At 38.9% G+C, this 24,313-nt stretch overlaps 1 protein-coding gene and 1 long non-coding RNA gene across 2 annotated transcripts in view; one reads left to right on the top strand and one right to left on the bottom strand.

Moving 5' to 3' along the window:
• The window catches only part of APPBP2 (amyloid beta precursor protein binding protein 2), a 57,859-nt gene extending 39,559 nt beyond the window's left edge, over positions 1-18,300 (bottom strand). The window contains exon 1 of the mRNA XM_020991811.2: positions 18,077-18,300. Coding sequence (XP_020847470.1) covers positions 18,077-18,214 — 138 coding nt within the window. The 5' untranslated portion in view covers positions 18,215-18,300. The remainder of the gene's footprint in view (positions 1-18,076) is intronic.
• A 435-nt stretch (positions 18,301-18,735) lies between these two features.
• LOC144457763 (uncharacterized) lies at positions 18,736-23,828 on the top strand. The gene is made up of 2 exons (XR_013487246.1): positions 18,736-21,625; positions 21,881-23,828. It is a non-coding gene; the product is annotated as an uncharacterized LOC144457763 (long non-coding RNA).
• Positions 23,829-24,313: the final 485 nt, after the last annotated feature.

Below are 24,313 nucleotides of genomic sequence, written 5' to 3'. Positions count from 1 at the left end.
TTCCAGTCCTGAAATTTAGAAACTATGGGCATGCTATTTGACCTAGGCCTTAAGGAAAAGGTAAGAAAGACTTGAGGGTAGTGGGATAAGAGGAAAAAGATAAAACCAGGCATTCCAGGTAGAAGAAAATAACTTGTGCAATGGTTCAGAAGTAAAGCATTTGGCCAAAGTGGAACAGAAGATTCCTCATAAGACTGGAAAAATGATATGGAGCCAGACTGTGAATAGATAGCAAAAGAATGGTATAGACTTGATACTGTTGTACAGTTAAACATCACTGAGGATTCTTGAGCAGAAATTATATAGAAAAAGCAATCTTTTAGGGAGATTAAATGTGGCTCTGTCTTATAGAAATATAGAGGCAAGAAGACAGAAACCAGAGCAGAGACTAAAGTAATCCAGGCATGAAGCCTAGGTTAATCAGTAAAAAGAATATATATAGGAGGTAAGATTCAAAATAAGAAAGGAGAGAACTTCCTCACTGACTGAACATAAAGGATGTCTGAGTCGAAAGACATGGCTCAACTTTTGAGAGCTGGGGGTCAGGGAGAATGGTAGCATTATTGTCAAAAAGACAAGGAAATTAGGAATGGCAGCCTGCCTTTTAAGAGATGGGGTGAGGTGAAGAAAAGACAAATATAGAAGTTTAATTTTAGATATTTTAACTTCAGTTTCATGACTAGACAGGCAGATAAAAAGATCTGGCAGTCAACATTTAAAAAGGTATAGAGAGGACAAGAGCACTAGGTTTGAGCCTAAAAAACACCTACAGTTTAGGAGCAGAAGGAAGAGTCAGTACAGCAGATGATGAAGAAACTACTACAGAGACAAGAGACCCAGAACAGCAGTGTCATAGAAGCCAAGGAAGCGATTTTAAGAAAATCCCTGCTGACCTTTACAAGAACAGAAAAAAATGTACAATAGGTGTAGACCATTAATTTGAGAAACGACATGAAAAGGAAGTAGAGAAATAAGATGGTAGTAGAAATTAGAGGTGGTAGAGACAAGTGATGGCTGTTTTCTTGTTATCTGCCATCTCTCATTTGAAAAAAATAGGAAGTGTGCAATACAACTTGGTGAACCAGTTCAACTCTATTTTCTAGGGTCCCTTGTTCCCTTATCCTATTCTGCCTTGTTAAATTACAACTCTGGACTACTCCCACAATCCCTCTCCCTTTCTTCCTCAACTTGCTGCAGAATGGACTGAATTCACTATAAATATATACTAGCTAATCTCAAGTAGGCCCTCAAAGTAGTAAAGTAATTGATCCCAACTGATTCCCTTTTCTATTCCCCATAGGCTGTTCCAATCCTCAATCCTCTCATAACAACTCTTCCCCCTGCCCCACGCACACACACATACACACACACACACACACAAAATTAAGTCTATTCTCAGTAAGCTTCCTCTCTCCCTTCCTCATTTCATATCACTCTGACACTATCCCATACTATTTCCTTCTTGGCTCCAATCTCTGATGATAAGGTACCCCTTCATGCTTAGCAAGGTCAACCCATGTACCCTTGATCTCATCCCCTCTCTTCTCCAGAAGGTTGTCCCCATCACTATCCATACTCATCTAATGGTTCCGTTACTGTGGTCTACAAATGATACTGAAATGCCTCACCAGCCTACTCCTTGAAAAAGCCTTACTACTCCAGGTGCCTCCAGTACTTTCCCTAATGTACCTCTCCCCCATCATTCTGCAGAAATAAGGAACTATGGGTGTGCAAAATTGCCCAAACTGTCAAGAGTTGGTTAATGCTTTTGGTTAGTTTTGATGAACTCCTCAATTTTCCTCTTTTTTCTTTGTTCCAAGGGATACATCACTCAATGAGGGAATGAAAGGAAAGGGCATTCAGGGGCAAAGATACATTCAAAAATGAAAGTGACATAAAAAGAATCTACTCCATTTAGAACTTTCTGTCAGAGGGAGATTTTAAATAAATCTAGATATTCTAGATATTAAGTCCATAATTTGGAGATTAAAACTGGGAAACTAGCATTTAAGATAAAATTATTATTCCTTTAAACCCTTCAACCTTTCAGACTCAAATATTTTACCCTAACAGGTTTGGGGAAAGCCTATTTCACTTGTTCTCTGTATATCTGTTCTTTCCTCAAATATAAAGAAATAAAGGTAGGGAAAGGTCTTCTTCCTCACAGCTCTTCACTCCTGCCTCCTAAATGCCAAATACAGCATGCTAAAAACACTAAGCGCTCAAGAATGTTGTTGATGACTGACAAGTAGCAATCTGAATGCAAAGTTAATGAGTCAAGAACACAAAGAACATGTATTCCCTGCACCTCAGTTATCTTAGTGACAAACAGGAAAATCAAGAACAGATTCCAAAAACTAGCTATTAAAATTCTCTTGGACCAAAAGTGCTATTTTCCTATGCTCATAGCCAATGTTCTTTAAAAATTCCTTAACATGTCCAACATAAAAAAAAAAAACAACAACCAGGTTTGCCAGAAGTAACTTTTTTATTGTTCTCAAAACATCAAAGGTAAAAATATTTCAAATAACTTCCTACAAATCAAATTGCCTTGCCACCTCTTCTCTGTACAGACTCAAGATCTATTCTTAATTTCAATTGTGATGATTACTTGTATGCTCATTTTCATTCCTTCTACAAACTAGGACTTTATGAATAAGCAAGTTTTCTATTACAAACTGCTCTTTGAAAAGTATGGATGAATTTCATTCATTTATGACATCTCAAAAAAAATTTTAAAAACAAAAATCAGATGAATCAATATGTATAAGATTAAAGGACACTTTCTAGAAAACTAAATCTAGGACAGCAAGTAAAAACCTCACTAAAATTAAGACAATTAAAAAATGGAAATCCACAAAAAGGAAAAAGAGGGAGACAGAGTCAAACAGTAAGAGTACTAAACTTGGAGCCAGAAGATCCGAGTTGGAACCCCTGCTAGATTGCCCTTTATTATTACATTAAGCAAATTACTTCACGGCTTTAGGTCTATTTTGTCTGTAAAATGAGCTATGCTAAATAATCTCCAAAGGTCTCCTCCCCTTCTAACATTCTGTGATTGAATTAATTCTGATTTAAAATCTATTCAACTTTCAACTCCTTGAGGACCAGGAAATTTAACATTTTTCATCCCTTTGTGGTGCCCAGCAGAGGACCTTACTAGATAATCACTGTTGAATAAGACCTTCCTTATGAAATGACTGACCAAAAAAATGACTGGATTAAAAGCTCTAAATTGCAATATCAGTTCTGCTATCTTAAAATATGCTCTTTTCATGACTACTCAAAAGATAAAGGATGGTTTCCAGTTCCATTCCTAAATTACAAATCATAAACTACTGTCTTACAAAACAACTGATGGTGCTGTCACATCAATCAAGCACTTAATATGTGTCTAGAATTATGAGTCAAATGTCCTATTGAGTTAACCAGGTACAGCATTTCTTTTGGAATTAAAAAAATGTACAAATGAGATTTTACATATAATTCAGAACTACCTAATAAACCATGTAGTCTAAATAAACGACAAAATAAATTCTATTATTTCTACCTTGCATAGTTTTTTCTTTTCCTTATCACTTACCCACTATTATTGACCACAACCCACTATATATCCAGTGTTATCAAGAGAGGGTAGGCCAAATGAAAGGAGTATAAAACAGAATGGTTACTGCCATGTGAAGGATTTGCTGGATCACAATTTGGAGAGCAGACTTGTTTCAAATGCTGTATAGATATTTCAAATGAGCTTGGTTATTAAAAACACAGTATACATACAGAACTTCATTAATGTAGATATTTGTTCACTAGACAAAAGATTGGGAAAAAAAGTAATCTAAGGAGACAAACTACAGTTTAAATATTCCAGTGGCCCAAAACTCAACAAATATATTTGCAAATAAATACCAGTATTTAAGAAAAGGTAAACAGACGAGACATTTGCCTTCTGTTAAAAAAGTGGAACTTTTTCTTAAAGAATTTGCCTTTCTTAATGAACCTGGGATTCATGAATGGTTAACTATCAAACGAAAAAAGACTTTTTGCCATCTTTAATCGCAGTGGGGGACACAAAACTACAGTAAACATCAGCATACTGTCACATGCCAAAAAGCATCAAAAATTTAGCAAATTGTATAATTGACATTTTAGTACTAGTGGGTAGCTCACTGAATTCCACTGGCTTTCTCAACAGATTTTTATTCTTTCTTTCATTCATATCCAAGGAACTATAGAACCAGAATTCAAGCTTCAAGATCTTACACGTACTGGGGGGGGGGGGGGGGGCGGCGGCACCGGGCCAGACAGGAGAAAGGTGAAGCAGGGTAGGTGTAAGAGTAACACAGGCTCTGGCCCCACCCAATAGATCATGTGGTTGGTGAGAAATATATGTTCAGCATTCTCAAAAACAAAGCCCACAACATTGTTAGATGGGTCAATGACAGAAATGGACCTGGCTTTACCAGTGGAAATGACATTTTAAAAAGAAAGCATTACCATCTGCTTTGCTGCTGCACCTTAAGGACTACAAGGCCTTTCCATTTGACTCATAGCTAAAATTTCCTAAATATGTTGTCTCCTCTAGTTTAGAACGTGAAGATCTTGAGCAGAGAGGCTGTCTTGTTTTTCTCTTTGTATCTTCAGAGCACCTAGTAAGCACTTAATAAATGCCTTTTCATTTATTCATTCATTGGTGTGCACTCCAATGAGCCCTACTTCCCTCCCTCCAGCAGAGGATGCCAGCCCTTTCCCCTTGCTTTAGGGGCCTCTGATGACAGCAGGTCCTCCTTGGACCACTGCCCAGGGATGGCACACACTCCCCTTCTGCCATCTGCCATTTTCAAGTTGGAAAACATTCAAAGTATTACTTGCTTTTGTTGACTATGAGTTGAACTTTTGTTTTCATTTTTAAAAGTGGATGTGTTGGAGTATGTGTAAAGACAAGCACACTAATACACTGTTGATGGAAAGCAAATGAGAATTATACGAGAAAGGTGACAAAATGTTCTTGGCTTTTGGTACTGAGATAACACTGCTAGGTATATTCCAAAGAGGTCAAAGAAAGAAAGGTTCCATTATATATCAAAATATTCATAGAGTACTTCTTATGGTAGTACAATACTCCAAAGCAGATTGTTGGAGAGGGACTAAAATAAATTACAGCACATTAATATAGTATTACTATGCCATAAACAACGATAAGAAATTATAAAAATAAAAAGACTTAAATGAACTGATACAGAGTAAAGTTAAGTAGAATCAGGCAAATATATGAGTATAAAAATGACGAAACTGCACTGCTACAGTCCGCTACAGTCATAAAGACCAAGCTTAGATCCAGAAATAAGAAAGGAAAATGCACCTCCCTGCCATCTTTGTAGGTCTGGGGAAGCTACTGGTGTGGTACATCATTATGTCATCAGACTTTGTGGCTATGTTGCTTAGCTTTTCTAAACTGCTTGTTTTTACCTTTTCATTGTTTGAAGGGATGGCTGAATCTGTCGGGGAGGGTAATATGAAGATGATATGAAAACAAAATGTAAAAACTTTAGTTAAAAAAATGATGGTAAATGTATTTAAGCAGAGTTGTACTAAAAAAAAAAGCCCACTCCTTCACTCTAATCCCGCAAAGGTACTGTCCCCCCCATATCCCCAGCGGGGGCAGGCTCTAGTTTTATTCAACTCTAGCTTAAGACAATAGAGTACATCTGTCTTTTCAGACAGATATATGCAACCTGTACCATCAAAGAAAATTCCACTATCTTCAATACAGTTTAACCAAATATGATGGTAACAATAAAATCTAAAGTTGTCCTTTATACATGAAAACTATGCTACTGGGTCAGTATCCACAGAAGAAATACTGAGTTCTTCTCCCTCCAGCAATGGTGATTTATTCATTCTGATGAACCAAGATATTCTCGCCCTGTCCTGAATATAGGCCGTTGGTATGAATTCTAAAATCAGCTCACTGGAATCAAAGGTTGAGTACGTGGCCATGAAGAACATGAAAATGAACAGGAAGAACATTAACCATTTAAGTTAACCTGATACACTAAATGAAGGACTGGGGATACCCCAGTATCCCCAGTCTCAGGAAGGCCAGTGTGGCCTTAAATCTTGTTAACATAGCTCCTATCCCCTTAAAATACTGGGGACTTGGGCAGGGAAGTGTTGCCTATTCCTTAACAATGTTCAATCCTCCCACTTTCATTCTTTCCCAGACCATCACCTCTGCACTAACACAAACTCAACTTTCCCTAACTCAGTTCCATGAGCAATCAGTTCACCTTACACTATTCTTAACATTCTAATTCCTTGCCCCCTTGTCTTATCACTCATGCTCTGCCATACCTCAACTTTAGATTACCTCCATTACTTGCTACCTTCACACTACTATTCATATGCTGTTGAACAGAGCTAAAAAAAAATCACAAAATTGTGCTAACTGGGTCTGATGAACATTTATGTTACATAATTTCAACTAAGCCCTCCTTGCTAGGCAATCTTTTTACACCTCCCTAATCAATATTTGCTTTCCCTCTCACTACAAAAGCTGTTCTAAACCCTTCAAATCTCCCATACTATTCTTTCCTCCTGGCCTCTCATCTTTTCAGTCTTCACAGAAAATACCAGAAGTCATTCAATAAAAGCTCCCTCTTCTTCCCTCCTCATCTCAAATCACTCATTTGTGTTCCCCTACTATCACTTCCTTTAAGGCTGTATGTCATGAAGAAGAGGCCCTCCTTGCCAAGGCAAACCCCTCTACATGCACAAGTGATTTCATCCCCACTCTCTCACTAGTCTTCAGTGTCTTCCTATTTCCTGGCTCTTTCCCAACTACTACAAACATGCCTGTCCATGTCTCTCTCATTCTTAAAAAAAACCTCACATGATCCTATCATCCCTGCTCCTTTTGTACTTTATTTCTCCTCCCCTTCTAGGCTAAACCCACTTTAGCCTTCACCTCCTATCCTCCTACTCTTTTATAAACCCTCTGCAATCTGGCTTCCAGCTTCATCATTCAAATGAAACTGATCTCTGTAAAGTCACTAGGTGTCTCTTAACTGCAAAAATCTAATGCCTTTTCTCAATTCTCATCTTTCTTAACCTCTCTTTACCCTTTGACACTGAAAATCATTCCCTTCTCCAGGAAAACTCTCTCTTTTAGTTCTTTAGTTTTTAGTTCTCCTCTTACCCTTCCCTTCAGTATCTTTCATCCAGGTCAAGATACTAATCCTGGGTATCTCCCAAGGCTGCCCTGGGACTTGTTCCCTTCCACTATCTTACTTGGTAATCTCTTTTCTATGCAGTTGATTCCACATCTTTGGATATGGAATATATCCATCCCTAACCTCTTTGCTAAACTCCAGGCTTCCATCACAACTGTCTAGTGAACATTTTGAAGTGGATATTCTATAAGCATCTCAAACACAACTGGTCCAAAACAAAACTCTTTGTCTGTTCCCCCACTCTTCCCAATTTTCCTATTACTATCAAGGAGAATGCTATTCTCCCAATAATGATCCTTGATGATTCCTCTCTTACACTTAACTCTAAAAATCCAATCTGTTATTATGTGTCATCATATGATGATGATGATGAAAATAATAACAGCCAGCATTTATATAGTGCTTTAAAGTTTGTAAACAACTTTATATTATATATTTGATCCTCACAACAACTTAGTAAGTTAGGTGCTATTCTGTTGTTGTTCAGTAGTTTTTCAGTTGTGTTCAACTTGCTAGCATGACCCCATTTGGGGTTTTCTTAGCAAAGATACTGGAGTGGTTTGCCATTTCCTTCTCCAGCTCATTTTACAGAGGAGGAAACTGAGGCAAACAGGGTTAAGTGACTTGCCCAGGGTGACAGAGCCATTAAGTGTCTGAGGCCAGATTTGAATGCAAGAAGATGAATCTTAATGACTCCAGGCCCAGCACTCTATGCTCCATGCCACCTAGCTGTCCAGATGCTTTATTTATTCCCATTTTACCAATAAGGAAACTGAGGCATAGAGAGAGGTTAAGAGATTTGCCCTGGGTCATACAACCAGTACCAGTCTGATGCAGAATTTGAACTCAGGTCCAGCATTCTATCCAATGTACCACCTACAACAGATAATGCATACACCACCCCCCTTCTCTCTATACCACCCTGGTATAGGAAAAGTCGAATAAAATGAGCTCCTAGTATTGGCAGGCATTGTGTGAGATACAAAGAACTGCAAAAACAGTCCCAACTTTCAAGGAGCTCACATAGGGGAGACAACATGCAAAAAATTATGTTCAAACTAGATATGTATAGGATAAAGTGGAGATAACATCAAAGGGAAAGACATGCATTAAGGAGATCAGTAAAGACTTCTTATAGAAAGCTGGATTTTCAGTAAGGCCTGCATGGTATAAGCTTTTATCATTTCATATTATGACCCTTTAAAATGGTTTTTAAGTGATTCATTATCTTTCCACAGAGCAGACAGTGAGGCAGTGGATAGAGCACCAGGTCTGGAGTCAGGAAGACCTGAGCTCATATCTGGCTTCAGGTACTTAATAGCTGTGTCACCCTGGACAAATCACTTAACCCTGTTTGCCTCAGTTTCCTCCTCTGTAAAATGAGGTAGAGAAGGAAATGGCAAACCACTCCAGTATCTTTGCCAAGAAAATCCCGAATGGGGTCATGAAGAGTTGGATATGATTAAAAACGACTGAGCAATTATTTTTTCCCTAAACCTTTCTCTTTTCCCATCTTCCCCTATTACCATTGAGAGCACCATAATCTTCCCAGTCAGCCAGGCTTGTACCCTTGGTGTTATCCTCAACTCCACACTGTCACTTATCCCACCAATCTAATCTGTTACCAAATCTTGCTATTTTTATCTTCAAAATATCTCTCTTCTTTTGCCTCACACACCCACCACCCTAATTTAGACCCTCATGCCTGGACTATTACACTAGTGTTCTGGTTGGTCTCCCTGCCTCAAATCTCTGCCCATTCTGAACCCATTCTTCACACAGTGACCAAAGTAACCTTTCCTAAAGTATAGTATGTCATCCCTCCTCCTCCCACAAACTACTGGGTTTTTTTTTATTATCTCTAGGATCAAATAGGAATCCTTCACAACTTTGTTCCTTTCTATTTTTCCAGTCTTATTATACTTTACTGCCCTCCACGTACTTCATAATCCAACACCTGTCTTCTTGCTATATACATCACATATTTCATCTCCAGACTCTGCCTTTTCACTGGCTGTTCCCCCATGCCTGGCATACTCTCCCCTCCTCATATCTGCCTCCTAGATTTCCTGGTTCCCTATACTTCTGGAACTTTCCTTCTGAGACTAATTTTCTTTCTTTTTTAAATTTTTTTAAATTATCAACAATGACTCCCATAAGCTTTTGAGTTTTAAATTTTTCTCCACCTCCCTCCCCAAGACAGCACACAATCTGATATAGGTTATACATATACATTCCTATTAAACATATTTTCACATTAGTGATGTTGTAAGGAAGAATTAGAACCAATAGGAGGAACCACAAGAAAGAGATAACAAAACAAAACAGAAGGAAGAAAAGAGCAAATACTATGCTTGGATCTGCATTCAAACTCCATAGTTCTTTCTTCAGACGTGGATAGCATTTTCCATAATAAGACCTGTGTAGATGTCTTAGATGCTTGCTTTGCTGAGAAGGGCTAAGTCTATTAACGCTAGTCATGGCACAACTTGGCTGTTAGTTACTGTGTACAATGTTCTCCTGGTTCTGCTCACTTCACACAGCATCAGTCCATACAAGTCTTTCCAAGATTTTCTGAAGCCCACCTGCTCTAGGACTAATTTTCATCTCCTCTGTATATATCTCATATGTACACAGTTTGCATGTTGTCTTCCCCATTAGAATGTGAACTCCTTGCCAATGATGATTAAAAAGCTGATTTGAAGGGACTTGCCCCAGGGTAAGGGCACATTTAGTGACCTTTAATAAATGACTGTCAACTGAAAAGCTGGGGACCTTCTTGTCTGTGCTTTTTTTTTTTAAATTAAAGCTCAGATCTGTGATTTAATCAATGTTAGGAACTACTGGTATGGAAAGTCCCTCCATTAATGTATATCAAATTCATCTTTAAATCATAAGCTGTTTGGTGCAACGAGGTTTAAGTGATTTGCACGTGATCCCAGAGCCAGTATCTAATGGACGAAGTAAACAACCCACATCTTCTATCCACTATGCTATGTGGCCTTTATTTTATATTCTGTATTTAATACTGATACACAGTAGTTCATAAAACATTAATTCTTTAGAATAAAATGTCTCTCTTCCTACACATTCCTAGAGTACTCTGGCTCTCTCAGTTGTCCAATACTATTAGGATTCTATGTGTACATGTTGGAACCCCCAACTCCAATTACAAGTTCACTGATGGCAAGCAGTGTCATTGATCATCTTCATATTCCCAGTGCTTAGAATTGTGTCATGCACATAATTCATATGGTAATGTATATGGTAATTGTGAGTGATGATTTTTTGACATCTATATAAACATTTTTCTTCACCAAGAAATCTCATTTTAGGGACACAGTCCATATTTGAACCAATATGATATAGTACATACTTCATCCATGTATTCATTTAAAGATAACTGTCATTATGGTAGTTGATCAGGGAGACAGAGTTTTGAAAAGACATGGTCCCAGCCCTCAGAGAGCTTACATTATAATGGGAGGGTGGGAGAAAAAGATTTCATGCACATTTACCTCTTTCCTATCAGATTGGCAAAGACGAAAAGGATACATGTTGGAGGGGCTATAAGAAAACAGGAACCTAATACACGGTTTGAGGCAGCTGTGAATTGGGTCTAGTGTTCTAAAAAACAATGTAGATTTATACTTTAAAAGTCACTAAGTTATAAATACCCTTTGACTCAGCAATACCACTATTTGACCTATATCCTAATGTCTAAGACAGAGGGAAAGGTCTCATACATACAAAAATACTCAGTTACTTTTTTTTTGCAGTAACAAAGAATTGGCTTAGAGGTTGACAGTTTGGTTGGTTATGCTAAACTTTTTTTCCTTTTTCAACCTTTGCTACACTGGGAAGGGGTATGGGAGGAAAATAGAAGTGAAGTGATGAAAATCTTCTCTTTTTTGGGTATCTACTCTTTTTGCAACAAAAATGATTTTAATTTTTCAGGTTCAAACACACATAACAATAATATGCAAAATAACCAAAATATATTAGGGAATTGTAAAACAAAGTGCAACATGAAGTCCAAAGGAAAGTCATTACCAATTTGGGAAGGCTGCATGGAGGTAGCATTTGAATTGTCCTTTAAAAAATGGATAGAAATTCAATAGGAAAAAAGAGAGAAAGGACCTAAGTCATTGGCAGGGGTAAATGAGAGGTAGCAGAGTATAGACCAATTTGACTCTGGCATAGAAATACGAGAAAAGGCTGGAATGCTCAGTTGTGTCAGACTTTGGAAGGTCTTAAATGCCAGGAAGAGATGAACCAGAGGTAGTCGTTGATGATTTTAAGTGACACGATTACTGCTGCTTACAAATCTGGTATGCCGGAGAAGAGAGAAAAGAGGAAAGAGCAGTTAGGAAGCTATTCCTATAATCCAAGAGGGTGATAACAACAGGAATAGAGGTAAGACAGGTGGGAGAGACATAATTAAAGCAGTTTCTTTAGGACTTGGTAAATTCCTCATCTGATCCTCAATTATCTCTTTTTTTTTTTTAAAGGCAATTGGGGTTAAGTAACTTGCCCAGAGTCACACAGCTAGTAAGTGTCAAGTGTTTGGTCTCAGGCCGAATTTGAACCTCAGGTCCTCCTGACTTCAGGGCCGGTGCTCTATCCACTTTGCCTCAATGATCTTAGAAAGGTAGGCCATTTTATAGGTGACAATTTTCCTAACATCATATGGACACTAAATAGTAGCCAGAATAAAGCACCCAACCCAGGGCTGTTTTCCCTATTTGGCAAAAAAAGTCACTATACTCTATCTCTCCATCTCTTCACTACCATTAACCTTCCCCCTAAATTCTTAAACAATAGACACTGGACATTCCCTCAAGCATTATGACTCTTATTGACAGTATTTCCTTGAGAAAATTAGCATTATCAATAATACTACTACAATAAGTGGGCTTTTGTGTGCTACCCTGAGAATTTAATCGTCATTTTTAAAAATTCAATTTTATTTACTTTTATTTTCAGTTCCAAATCTTTTCCCCCTCCCCCAGAGGCAAGAAAAATAAAATCCATTACAAATATGTAGAGTTATGCAAAACAAATTCACCATATTAATTATGTTAAGAAAGAGAAAAGAAAAAAGGAAGAAAAAAATAGAAAGGATGCTTTAATCTGCACTCTGAGTCCATCATTTCTCCATCTAGGATGCATGGCACATTTTATCAAGAGTCCTTTGGAAATGTGATTGGTCATTGTGTTGACTGGAGTTCCTAAGTCTTTTAGAGTTGATTATCTTTAGGATATCATTCTGGTATATATTGTTCTCTTGATTCTGCTCAAGTCATTCCACATCAGGTCAGACAAGTCTTCCCAGATTTTTCTGAATCCATCATTTTTTAACAGCACAATAGCATTCCAATACATTTATATACCATAACTTGTTCAGCCATTCTCCAATTAATGGACATCCCCTTATTTTTCAATTATTTTCTACCACAAAAAGAGGGGCTATAAATATTTTTGCACATATACATTCATTTACTCTTTCTTTGATCTCTTTAAGGTATATACTTAGTAGTGGATGACTGGGTCAAAGGGTACATACAGTGCAATAACTCCTTAAATGACAATTTATAATGCAATTTCTGAGCCAAAAAAAATGTTTTGCTGATTAATACAGAGTCCAATTGTATTAAAGAAATGACAGTGAAGCAAGCCTCTCACCTCTTAGCAGAGAAGTGGGCAGGCTACAGGTACACAATGAGGCATACGCATTTTCAGACCTGTGGCCAATTTATTCACCAGTTTATTCATTGCTTGACTGTACTTATCTGTTATAAGGAAGCTTTTAAGGGGAGCTGTGGGGCAAGGAGTCATTGAGAAGTGACTACTGATATTAACCAAGTATGCAAAAATAGGACCCTGAGAAATTAATATAGATCAAAGTCCATGTCCTGAAAGTTTAGGCAAAATCCAATGAATCTTTACTAGAAATCCAGTCTTATTTTATATCCAATTCTAACAAGCCTAGTATCAAGTTTACTAATATACCTAAAGCAAATTAGAAGGGAGAAGAAGTGATAGCTGACAAAAACATCATAGAATAATGGGGGCATTCAGTGAAAGGGCAAGCAACCTTATAAGACAAAACAGCCTGAAGAGACTCACTATGTTATGCTTATGATAATGACCCTGTGGAATCAATAAAAAGTTTCTAGTACATCCTGGCATGAGAAAAGGAAAAGAGGGTCTCTCTATAGAAAAAATATGATAACTACATTATTTTATGTAGCTAACATGTGCTCTGTTCATGTAACTGCAATGTCATAAAATAATAACTATGAAGCGCATGAAGAAACATGGAAATATCAATATGAAATGAAAGGATTTTGTACTTCAGGCAGCTCAAGGGTCACCCTATCCCCCTTCCTAATAGACCTGCATAACCCATCGTAGCTCCCATATGGCTCACTTTTATACCTTCCTGCTCTCAGCTGCTCCCTTTTGTACTGTCTTTGCTCATAGTTTGTATTCCCAGAATTCAGCACAATGCCTAATGCCTAATAATGCTTTATTTATATAGCTATGTTTCTATGTATCTCACAAAAGCTGTGGTTGGCAAGATCTAGGTTTGCTCCTCTACATATCCTTTATTTTTATTACATCCTTGACCTTTAGCACTCTTAAGCTTCTCTATGTAGAGACTTCTCCAGAAGGTTTGGTATGTGTAAGAACTCCAGTGTCAGTACTACTTTTACTTCAAGAAGGCATATTTCAAGGACTTCTTCAATTCATTTTCCAAAAATTACTTAAGATGTTTCGCCACTGGCTCTCCACAGCTTGCCGTGTCTGTGGCAAAAGGGTTTCCTGGAGAAGTCTATCAAGAAAAGCAGGCCCCACGCTCCCTCTTTTATTCTTATTCTCAGCTCTGGTCTACTTTTGGTTCCTATTGTCATACTACTCCAGAGCTCAGATCCAGTCATCATTCAATCAATCATCCCTCCAAATATCAAGATTCAATCATCTTGGGGCAGCTAGATGGCACAGTGGATAGAGCACTGGCCCTGGATTCAGGAGGACCTGAGTTCAAATCCAGCCTCAGACACATAACACTTACTAGCTGTGTGACCCTGGGCAAGTCACTTAACCCCATTGCCTAGCCACCCCCCCCAAAAAGATTGAATCATCTTAAATGTAATTACATCAAAAAACTTGTACAGTAAAAAGTAGTGGTTTAGGAATCAGAGAAACTGGGTTTAAATACTAACTCTACCAATTACTACCTGTGTTACCTTAAGTAAGTCATTTTCCCTATATGGACCTCTTGTTAAACTATCTGTAAAACAAGGGGAAGGCTGGACTATACATGTAACATGTAAGGTCCCTTGCATCTCTAAATCTACACTCCTAAATACCTATGGCATGTCAAAGAGATATTCACACTAGGTAAATGGTGTCTTCAAGCATCTTCAAATCCCAAACAAAACTCTTAACCTTGACCAGCCTATTTCTAATCACCCCTCTTAAACACTTTTAAGTGACTACCATCAACAACAGTTGTAATTTTGCAAATTTTATAATTAATTGAAAAAAGTCACCTAACTGTTCGAAGGTACTGACCAAGGAAGTCAGAGAGAGAAAAGTCCCATATGTAACCAAAGTTATGAAATGTGAAGTAAGCAGAACCGGAAGAGTAAGTGCAACTATAACAGAAAAATTAATGTTCAATCTTAGTGTTGAGAGAACAGTGGAAACATTCCTCTTCTCCGCAAAGAGGCAGGGGACTGTCTTAACTGTTTGTTATAGGGAAAGTTTCTACAATGGAGGAGTGAAAGAGGCCATCAGGAAATGACTGAAGCATAAAAGAATGATTTTTTTTTAAATTTAAAAATTAAAAGTTTTGCAGTTGTACGAGCCAAACCTTTCATATGTACATGTGTACATGCATGTATATAGACAATATAAGTATTGTTCCAGAAGCTAAGGTTTTACTATACAAAGTCCCTTACTTTTCTCTCCTCCTTAATTCAGCCTCCTAATAATGGAATTTTCAATACCTTAATTTCATAAGAGATGGATTTGTTAGGTACAGAGCACTAAAATTCTAGTCTAAAACAGAACTACACTTCTTTTAAGGTGACACACCATTTTTAATAAGTGCTACTTATTAAAACTCAGGACAGACACTAGTATTTAAAACTTTTGCACACTATTATTTTTATAACCAATCTGCAGACTTTAACTCGTTTAAACCCTGTTCCTAATAGACCATCAATAATTACAGAAGTAGGCTATATCAAGAAAGTAAACAAACATGAAATCACAGCTAGAAAGAAGTCACATTAAATTGTACCTCTAAGAAGATTATTAAATTACTAATCCCACAAATACTATCTGAAGAAGTTACCAGAAAATGACCAAATAAAGTACACACTAATGAAAACAGGATTGAGTGTGTAACTGAAATGGTTACAATTCCCAAGTTCTTCAAAAATGTTTTAAAAGGGTGCAAAGTAGGTAGAGAACTAAAATAGAAAGAAACATCCCCAGGGTCTTTATCAGATTAAAGCCCTGACACACCCAGTGATTTGGGGAAAGTCGTGGTCCTGTAGGCAACTAAAGTGGCCTCTAATTCATTGGCAGCCCCTCCACCAATGAAAATACAGGTCTGGTCTCCATTGCTATGCTAGTCTCAAAGGCTGTAGACAGAAGGTCTCAGATTTCTTCAATCCACAGGGATACCAAATGCAATGAAAACTAAAGGACGATAAGATCTAATTAAAAGGTAGTGTTATGCCTCTTAAGGTAATTTACTATCTCAGAATGCTGACTTAAAATTTAATATTTATCCACAAGAGCTGAGTTGTAAACTACATGTATAAAGGTAGCATTTTCTCACCAACAGAGTTTTAACTACTGAAGGCTGACAGTATACAACCAAATATTTTTAGAGACTTCCAATTATTGGTCACACACCCACGCATCCACACATCCCTTTGGTGGGAAAAGATGGGTAATTAAAAAAAATATTTTAAATTGGTAACAGGTCAATAAAATGACTAAGGAAGAAATAGTCAGCTAAAAATCTAGATATAAGTAATCACTGCATGAATATGGAGTTAACCATCCCAAACTTCTTTAGCTGTACAAATAGAAACTGTTAAAGATGAGTAAGAAGAGCACATACTGCATGAAAAAAGTGCTACTATACAGGACCAAAATGAAACTGTCAAATATTTAGAAAAACTTATCTTTGTGGCAGAAAGCAACCGAATTTAGCAGAATGTTGCGAGCCAGTTGCTAATTAATGGCAACATTAAGGGGGTGGAGAAAGCTATAGTACCTAAGGAGACTACAGACAGGGAAAAACAAAACAAAACAAAACCCACCGCACTTTTTCTTTATCAATTAAGTACTTATCAATATGGGATAGGTTGATTTAGAAAACTAAGAAATTAAGATCATAGGAGTGAAAAACTTAGGATATAAAACAACATTTTCCCACAAATTAATATGGTTAAATACCACAGGAGAGAAAAAAAGTCAATGGATGTATGACAAACGCATTTATTAACTTGCACTGTAACGATCACAGTAAGATGACAGTGCTCACATTTAAATTTGGGAAGAAAAGAAAAAGGACATAGGCTGGGATTCCGCAGTCTCTCCACAATAAAAGGCAAAAACGTCCTTGCCTTAGGGCACTTAGCCTTAAATTCAAGAAGCAAAAATTGGTGGGGTGGGGGGAAGGTGAGAAGAGACTTAGGAACAATCAATCAACAAGCTCGTATGGGGCACAAAGTAATGGCAGTTATCGAGAAAGGCAAAAAACACCGTCCCAAGCCGCAAAGACCTCCCTTTCTATAAAAAACAAAGTAAAACTACACCAGTATCGTCTAAACTGTTCAAGGCAGTGCAGTTTAGGCCTGTTTCCCTTGGCCCTCTCTCTTCCCACCAGTTGATCCCTCTCCTAATCTACGCCTCTTACCAAAGGGTACGAATATTCAACATAGATCAAGAGGTGCAAGTCAAAGCTGAAAATTATTTTCACATAAGACGTGTAGAGCCTTTTAACTACCCCGCCCCCTTCCCCCCCGCCGCCCCACACAGAGAGAAGGAACCCCAGACGGAATGGGCGCCGAAGAGGAAGGAGAATGGAGCGGTGAAGTCCAGCTGGAGATGAGGATAGACGAGAATGGAGGTGGGGGTCCCGGAAATATTACAAGGGACACGGAACGAGGGGGAGGGAAAAGATGCAAGGAAGTCCCCAAGGAAAACTAAGGGGCCCTGGAGCTGGAGAAGAAGCCTCGAAAGCGAGCCAAGATGGACTTAACAACGGGTCTATGGCCCAGGAGGCGGCCCGGGAGATCGGGGTGGTAAAGAGCCGAGTGGTGAGAGAGAAATACACAGCGGGGTCTGGGGGTGCAGGAGAGGAAAGTTGGGGGAGGGGTGCAGATTGAAGGGAGGGGGTCAGCACAGAGCGGTGGGCAGAACGCGGAGGGGAGGGATCCGCACGGAGCAGGAGGATAAGAAAGGGGCAGAGGTGCCGCAGGGAGGGGTAGCTCGGGGAGGTGAGGAAGGGGCTGGGGTAGCACCGGAGCGGGGAGAGTGAGCAGGAAGGGGTGGGGATAAGCAGGAGGAGCGGGAAGTAGCAAGCGAAAAGAACAGCATGGACCGGGGGAGGGGGGCAACGCTGGTGGGGACGAAGAGGACGGGGCAGGGGGTGCAGGGATGAGCGGGAAGGGGTAGGTGGTAAGTAAGCACGGGGTAGGGGGGAGGGTGCGCAGGAAGGGGTACGGCTGCAGCACGGGGGGGGGGTTAGGAGAGGGCAGGGGACAGCACGGAGGGAGGGGGTGCGGTGCGGCCCGGGCCTCCGTGACACTGACCTTGTAGTAAACATCGAATTGGATGTTCTCGGGCAAGGAGCGGATGTCGCGGCGGGAGCGGCTGTAGTTGTCCACTACTGCAGAGATGGCGGTGTTGTAGAGCGTCTCTGGGATCCACTCCAGCTCCACCGCCGCCATCTTCCTTGCCTCCTTCTCCTTCTCTTCCTCCTCCCCCAGCTGCTGCCGCTGCTGCGGCCGGGGCCGGGGCCGTCGGGGCTGCTCCTGCGCCTGCGGCGGCGGCTGCTCCTGCTCCTCCAGGGGGCTGCCGCTGTCTCAGCCTTTGCCGCCTCCTCCTCCTCCTCCGCCGCCGCCGCCGGCCCCCGCCTCCCTCCGTGCCGAGCTCCTCCCCTGGCCCCGAAGGACTCGGCTGGGCGGCGGCAGTCACGCGGGAGGACTCGGCCCACAGCGGGAGGCTGAGGGCGGCCCCGGGGGACGGGGGAGCGATCCGGGGAGGGGCGGACGACCGGTGCCGGGCGCGGGTGAGGGGGAGGGAAGGGGAAGGGAGAGGGACGGGCCGGGCGGAGGGCCTCACATTCCGGGTTTGAGGGAAACCGGCCGATCCTGAGCGAGTCCGGGGCTCTGCAGGGGGTGGGGTTGCGTGAGCGGCGGGATGGCGTCACCGTGCGCTGACGAACAGGGAGGGGGGACGGGCAGGAGCGGGTTGAAAGTGGGGACGGCTGGGAATGGAACTGGTGATGGAGCGAGAAGGAGGGGAGCAGACTGAAAATGTAGGCGCACGGGACTGAGGGATGGAGAAGGACATCATTTAAAAAAGCAACGTGCTTACTGCCCATTAAGAAATGGCAGGTTGACAGGTTGGTAAGAAGGTAAGAAGATGGATTTGTGAGGTGGGAAGGGGAAAGAGGAAGCGTGGTCCTTTGTAGGACCTCCAACCGAGTTACTGACTTCACTTCCCCAAATTTTGGAGAAGCGGGAATTAATAGTCCGTTGAAGACAGAAATCAGAGGGGTTAGGGCGAGATGCAGTCTGAAGATAGAAGGTTCAGGAGGGAATATACATAGACACACGAGAGAGAGAGAAATATTTGTAAGGGAGATGAACAGAAGTGCTCCAAAAATCAAATTAAAATGAGAGATCCTAGGGTATGTTGAGGGAGAAAGGAGAGGTAGGAGGTTAGTATAGATTGGGTTAGTGGTTAGGATAATTGAGTTTTGCGCAGTGTCTAATGCTTATCACAGTGCTTGGAACATAAGTGGGGTTAGTTAATTGAAAAGAAATGAAAGGGTTGTGAAAATATGATAGGGGAGAGTTGTGAGGCAGAAATAGAAATTGCAGTTCTTAATTTCTTGCCCCGGGCTATAATCATGCTATTAAACAACTGGCAGGGCATATTTTGGGGAACGCCTGCTTATCTCTGGGATACCTGACAATATAATTTTCAGTTTGGTATTTCAAGACCTTCGTGCAGCATCTCTTCTAGGAATTTTAATGTAAATCCTTGTCTGTAAGTACTATTGGGGATGTGATATTTATCTCAAAATAGTTTTTGATAAAAATAATAAAAAAAAGTTTTACAGAAAAGGAGATGATGAAACAAGTGAATATAAGGCTGGGAAATGATGTCCTACATTTAAAGAGCCAGAGAAATTGGGACCTAACTTCTCTTTCTTGGGGGGCAAACTTTACTGAGCAGTTTATTATTTGAGGAAATTGTAATTCTAAAATCTTTCAGAAAACAAAATTTTTTTGTTTATGCCAAGGGCGCATGAAAAGAACATTGCTTTTTGCCCCTGAGGTAAACACAGTTGGTTTATTGTAAGAATGGGGAACATTAGCAAGAAAGTGTAAAATATTTGTGAGTCTACTTACCAAGACACACAAAGGAACTATGAATCAACCTAGAAAATACTCTTTAAACAAATAAAAACAGATTTAAATAATTGGAGAAACATTGTTCATGGGTAGGCGGAGCCAATATAATAAAAATGATAATACTACCTAAATTAATTTACTTATTCAGTCCATACCAATCAAACTACCACTACTTTATAGAGCTATAACAAATTAGAAAATTAAAAACACAGTTTATCTGGAGGAACTTTTGGTCAACAATCTCAATATAAATAATGAAAAAAGTGAAAACATGCAAAAGATTTGCCTAGCAGTACCAGATTTCAAACCATACTATAAAACAGTAATCATCAAAATAATTTGATACTATTTAAGAAACAGAAAAGTTAATCAGTGTAACAAGAAGCAAATTAGCATAGTAGCCTAGTGGTTTAATAAAAGGCCAAAGATCCTAGCTATTGGAGTAAGAACTTATGTGACAAAAACTATTGAGAAGTAGTCTGATAGAAAGTAGGTAAGGACTGTTCACACCATATACCAACATAAGCTCCAAATGCATACATGCCTTAGACATAAAGGTTAACATTATAAACAAATTAGAGAAGCAAGAAATAAATTACCAGTCCAGTCTATAAATAGGGAAAGAATTTATGACTAAACTAGAGGTAAAGAGAAGCACAGGAGGTAAAATGCACAGTTTTAATTACAGAAAATTAAAAATTAAAAAAAGTTTTTCACAAACAAAAGCAGCATAGCTAAAATTAGAAGAGAGTCGGGTAAATTGGAAAAAAATCTTTGTAGCAAGTTTCTCTTATAAAGGTCTTATTTCTAAGATATATAGAGAACTGATTTACACTTATAAGAATAAGAGCCTGTTTATCAAGGGTCCTGTTGATAAATAGGCAAAGGATATAAACAGTCCTTTTTCCAGAGGCAGAAATTCAAGATGTCAATAGGCATCTTTAAAAAAATACTCTAAAACTATAATTAGACAAATGAAAACTAAAATCACTTTCAGGTTTTTCCTCACGGCAGTATGTTTGACAAAGTTGACAAAAGGGGAGAATAACACATTCTAGACAGGCTATGGAGAAACAGATATATTAATGTACTCTTAATGAAACTGAGTTGGTCCAGCCAGATATACCCTTTAACACAATGATACCACTACTATGTTTATACCCCAAAGGAATCAAAGAAAAAGGGATAGAACCCGTATATGCAAACACATAGCAGTTCTTTTGCAATAGCAAAGAATTAGAAATGGAGGAGGTGACCATCAACTGGGGAGTGGCTGAATAAGTTATGGTAGATAAATGTGATGGAATACTATTGTGCTATAAGAAATGATGAAAGAGAGGCAGCTAGGTGGTGCAGTGGATAGAGCTCCATCCTTGGAGTCAGGAGGACCTGAGTTCAAATCCGGTCTCAGATTCTTGACACTTACTAGCTGTGTGACCCTGGGCCAGTCACTTACCCCCAATTGCCTCACCAAAAGCAAAAAAAAAAAAAAAGAAAGAAAAAGAAAAAATGATGAAAGAGAAACCTGGAAGATTGTATGAACTGATGCAGAGTAAAGTGAGCAGAACCAGGAAAACAATGGATCCAATAATAATATTATAAAGACAAACAACTTTGAAAGACCTGGGGACTCTGATCAATGCAATGATCAACCAGGATTCCAGAGGACTCATGATGAAACATACTGCCTACCTCCTGACAGATGATGGATTCAAGGTACAGATTGAGGCATTTGGGGGCGGGAGGAGGCAGGACGTGATCAATGTTGGAATTTGTTTAGCTTGAGGATACATATTTGTAACAAAGATTTTGTTTTTCTTTCTCAGTGGAGGTAGGGAGAGGTGGGAGAGAGAGAAGGCAGATTTTCATTTATTTTTTAAAAATTAATTGTCAGAATGAGAGAACATAGTAAAACATTAGCAAGAGCCTCTCTGTCCATCTGTTCTTGACCTATATCTTGTTTCCTTTCAGGTGTGAAAAATGCATTCAGTTTATACCTGGATAAATGGGCAAAAAAAAATGTCTCGAGTTCTACCATATTACGGTTGACTAATATTTGTGTACTACTTAAGATCTTTATCATTTTTAAGAATTTTGTAATTTTAAATAAATGATGGCCAAGGTTGAGTTTGAAATGTGTTTTTGATTTAACTTTAAATTGTTTTTTAGATTCATATGATGTAAGATCTGGAAGGGACTTTAGATCATATAGTCCAATACCTATATTTTATCAACAAAGAAACTGAGGCCCAGAGAAAGAGTGTTTTGTCCTAGTCAGACATGTAGTAAATAGCAGAGCCAGGATTCAAACTAGGACCTAATTCCAAATTGTTTGCTCTTTCCTGTGAGCTACAGCTGCACTCTCTCTGTCATGTTTGCTTAGGAAAATATCCTTGTTTAAGTGTTGGATTTTATATCCCAACCTTCAATGAATGCAATTACGGGAAGTTCCAAACATGTCTATCGTACCATTCAATCAAAATTTGTAAAGTAGGTAAGAACTAGACTCTGTTCAATCAATTACAAATGTAAACAAGTTTTGAACAAGCCTTAAGGGTGGCATAAGAGAAATATGGGACAGCTAGGTGGCTCAGTGGATGGAACACTGGGCCTGGAGTCAGGAAGACCTATGTTCAAATGTGGCCTCAGACACTTACTAGCTGTGTGACCCTGGGCAAGTCACTTAACCTCCGTTTGCTAATTCCACTAAAGTAATGGCAAACCACTACAGTATCTTTGCCAAGAAAACCCTATGATCAAAGGCAACTAAACAACAACAAAAGAAAAATATCTCAGGGGAAGTGCTATACTTGTTTTAATTGCAAAAAGTAACTTAAATTTGACCTCTTATCTTTTTTGGTTTGATTTATTTTTCTGTTAATCATTTTGAGTTGCTTTGTTCACTCTAGTCTACTGAAATTATACTCTAGCCATATGACCTTAGACCTTAATTTGGTGGGGGGGAAAAGGGAGGGTGGCACTGCTAACCTCTTTGAGTCTAAATTTTGTCAACAGTAAAATAAGGAGTTAAAACAGTCCTCAAAAGAACTGCAAACTATTAACAACCATATGAAAGAATGCACCAAATCAGTAATATTAAGAGAAATGCAAGTCAAGTTTTTACTTTACATTCTCCAAATTAGCAAAGATGACAAAAGATGGTTGTAATCCAGGTTGGAGGGATTGTGTTGAGATAGGCACACTAGTGCATTGTTAGTGGAGTTAGTATATGAATTAGTATGACAATTTTGGAAATCAATTTGGAATTATGCAAATAAAGTAACTAAAATGTCAATTCCCTTTGACTTAGGGATTCCATTTTCTAGTCGTATAACCTCAGGAAGTCATGATAAGAAAAAAAGTCCACCAAACATACACCAAAATATTTATAGCAGTCTTTTTTGTGATATCAAAGAATTGGAAACAAAGTAGATGGCTATTGATTGGGGAATAGCTAAACAATTATGGTACATGAATGTAATGTAATTTAATATTACTACTCTGTAAGAAATGATATAGAGAAGCATTGTAAGGTGTACATGAACTGATGCAGAATGAAGTAAGCATAGCCAAGAAAACAATATACATAAAGACTACAATGGTATACGTAAAAAAATAAACAAAAAAGATCAAAAGTGAAGGTTGCAAAATCATAAAGAATAAGCATGATTCAAAAGTAAAAATGAGAAAACACCCCAAACTGCATACCCTTTGCAGAGATGCGAGGTCCACAAATGTACATTGCACATATTTTCAGAATGTACATATCTTGTTTGTGTGTAATTTGTATATTGTCTCACCCATTAGACTGAATTCCTTGAGAACGAGTACTGTTTTTTGCTGTTCTTTGTATCCTCAACACTTAGCACAGTGCCTGGCACATAGTAGGAGCTTAATAAATACTATTTGACTGACTTGACTTTTTCAATGTATTGATCATTTCTGCTGATTTTTCCCCCTCTTATTTATCATTTTCTTTTGTCTTTGAAAAATACTATCTGCACTTTAGGGTGACTCTTGGGAAGGGAGAGAGGAAGGAATACTGGAGGAAATTATGGTGATATAAAAAAAAACAACCAAAAGATATCAATAAAAACTTATTTAAAAAAATAAGGAGTTCAGTAGATAATTTTTAAGGTCCCTTAAAAGTCTAAAATAATATTTTTCCAGGGATTGTTCTTGAAGGTAACCAGTCACCTAATTACCAAATCCATGACGATTTTTCAATCATTCCCGTTGTCTACTCTGCTGCATTTTTCACTTTTGACCCTCTTTTCACTTTTGAAATTCTATCTTCCCATTGCCTCTGGGACCTCACTATTTTGGTCCTTTTCCTACTTTTTTTATGGCTTACTATAGCTTCTTTTTCTCCTTATACCACTGACCCAGGACTGAATTGCCTAT

This window comes from Phascolarctos cinereus, unplaced genomic scaffold, assembly GCF_003287225.1.
Source record: "Phascolarctos cinereus isolate Bilbo 61053 unplaced genomic scaffold, phaCin_HiC Scaffold_5;HRSCAF=322, whole genome shotgun sequence".
NCBI classification, from domain to species: Eukaryota; Metazoa; Chordata; class Mammalia; order Diprotodontia; family Phascolarctidae; genus Phascolarctos; species Phascolarctos cinereus.
The sequence above is the reverse complement of the archived record's forward strand: the minus strand, read 5'-3'. Positions and strand labels throughout refer to the sequence as shown.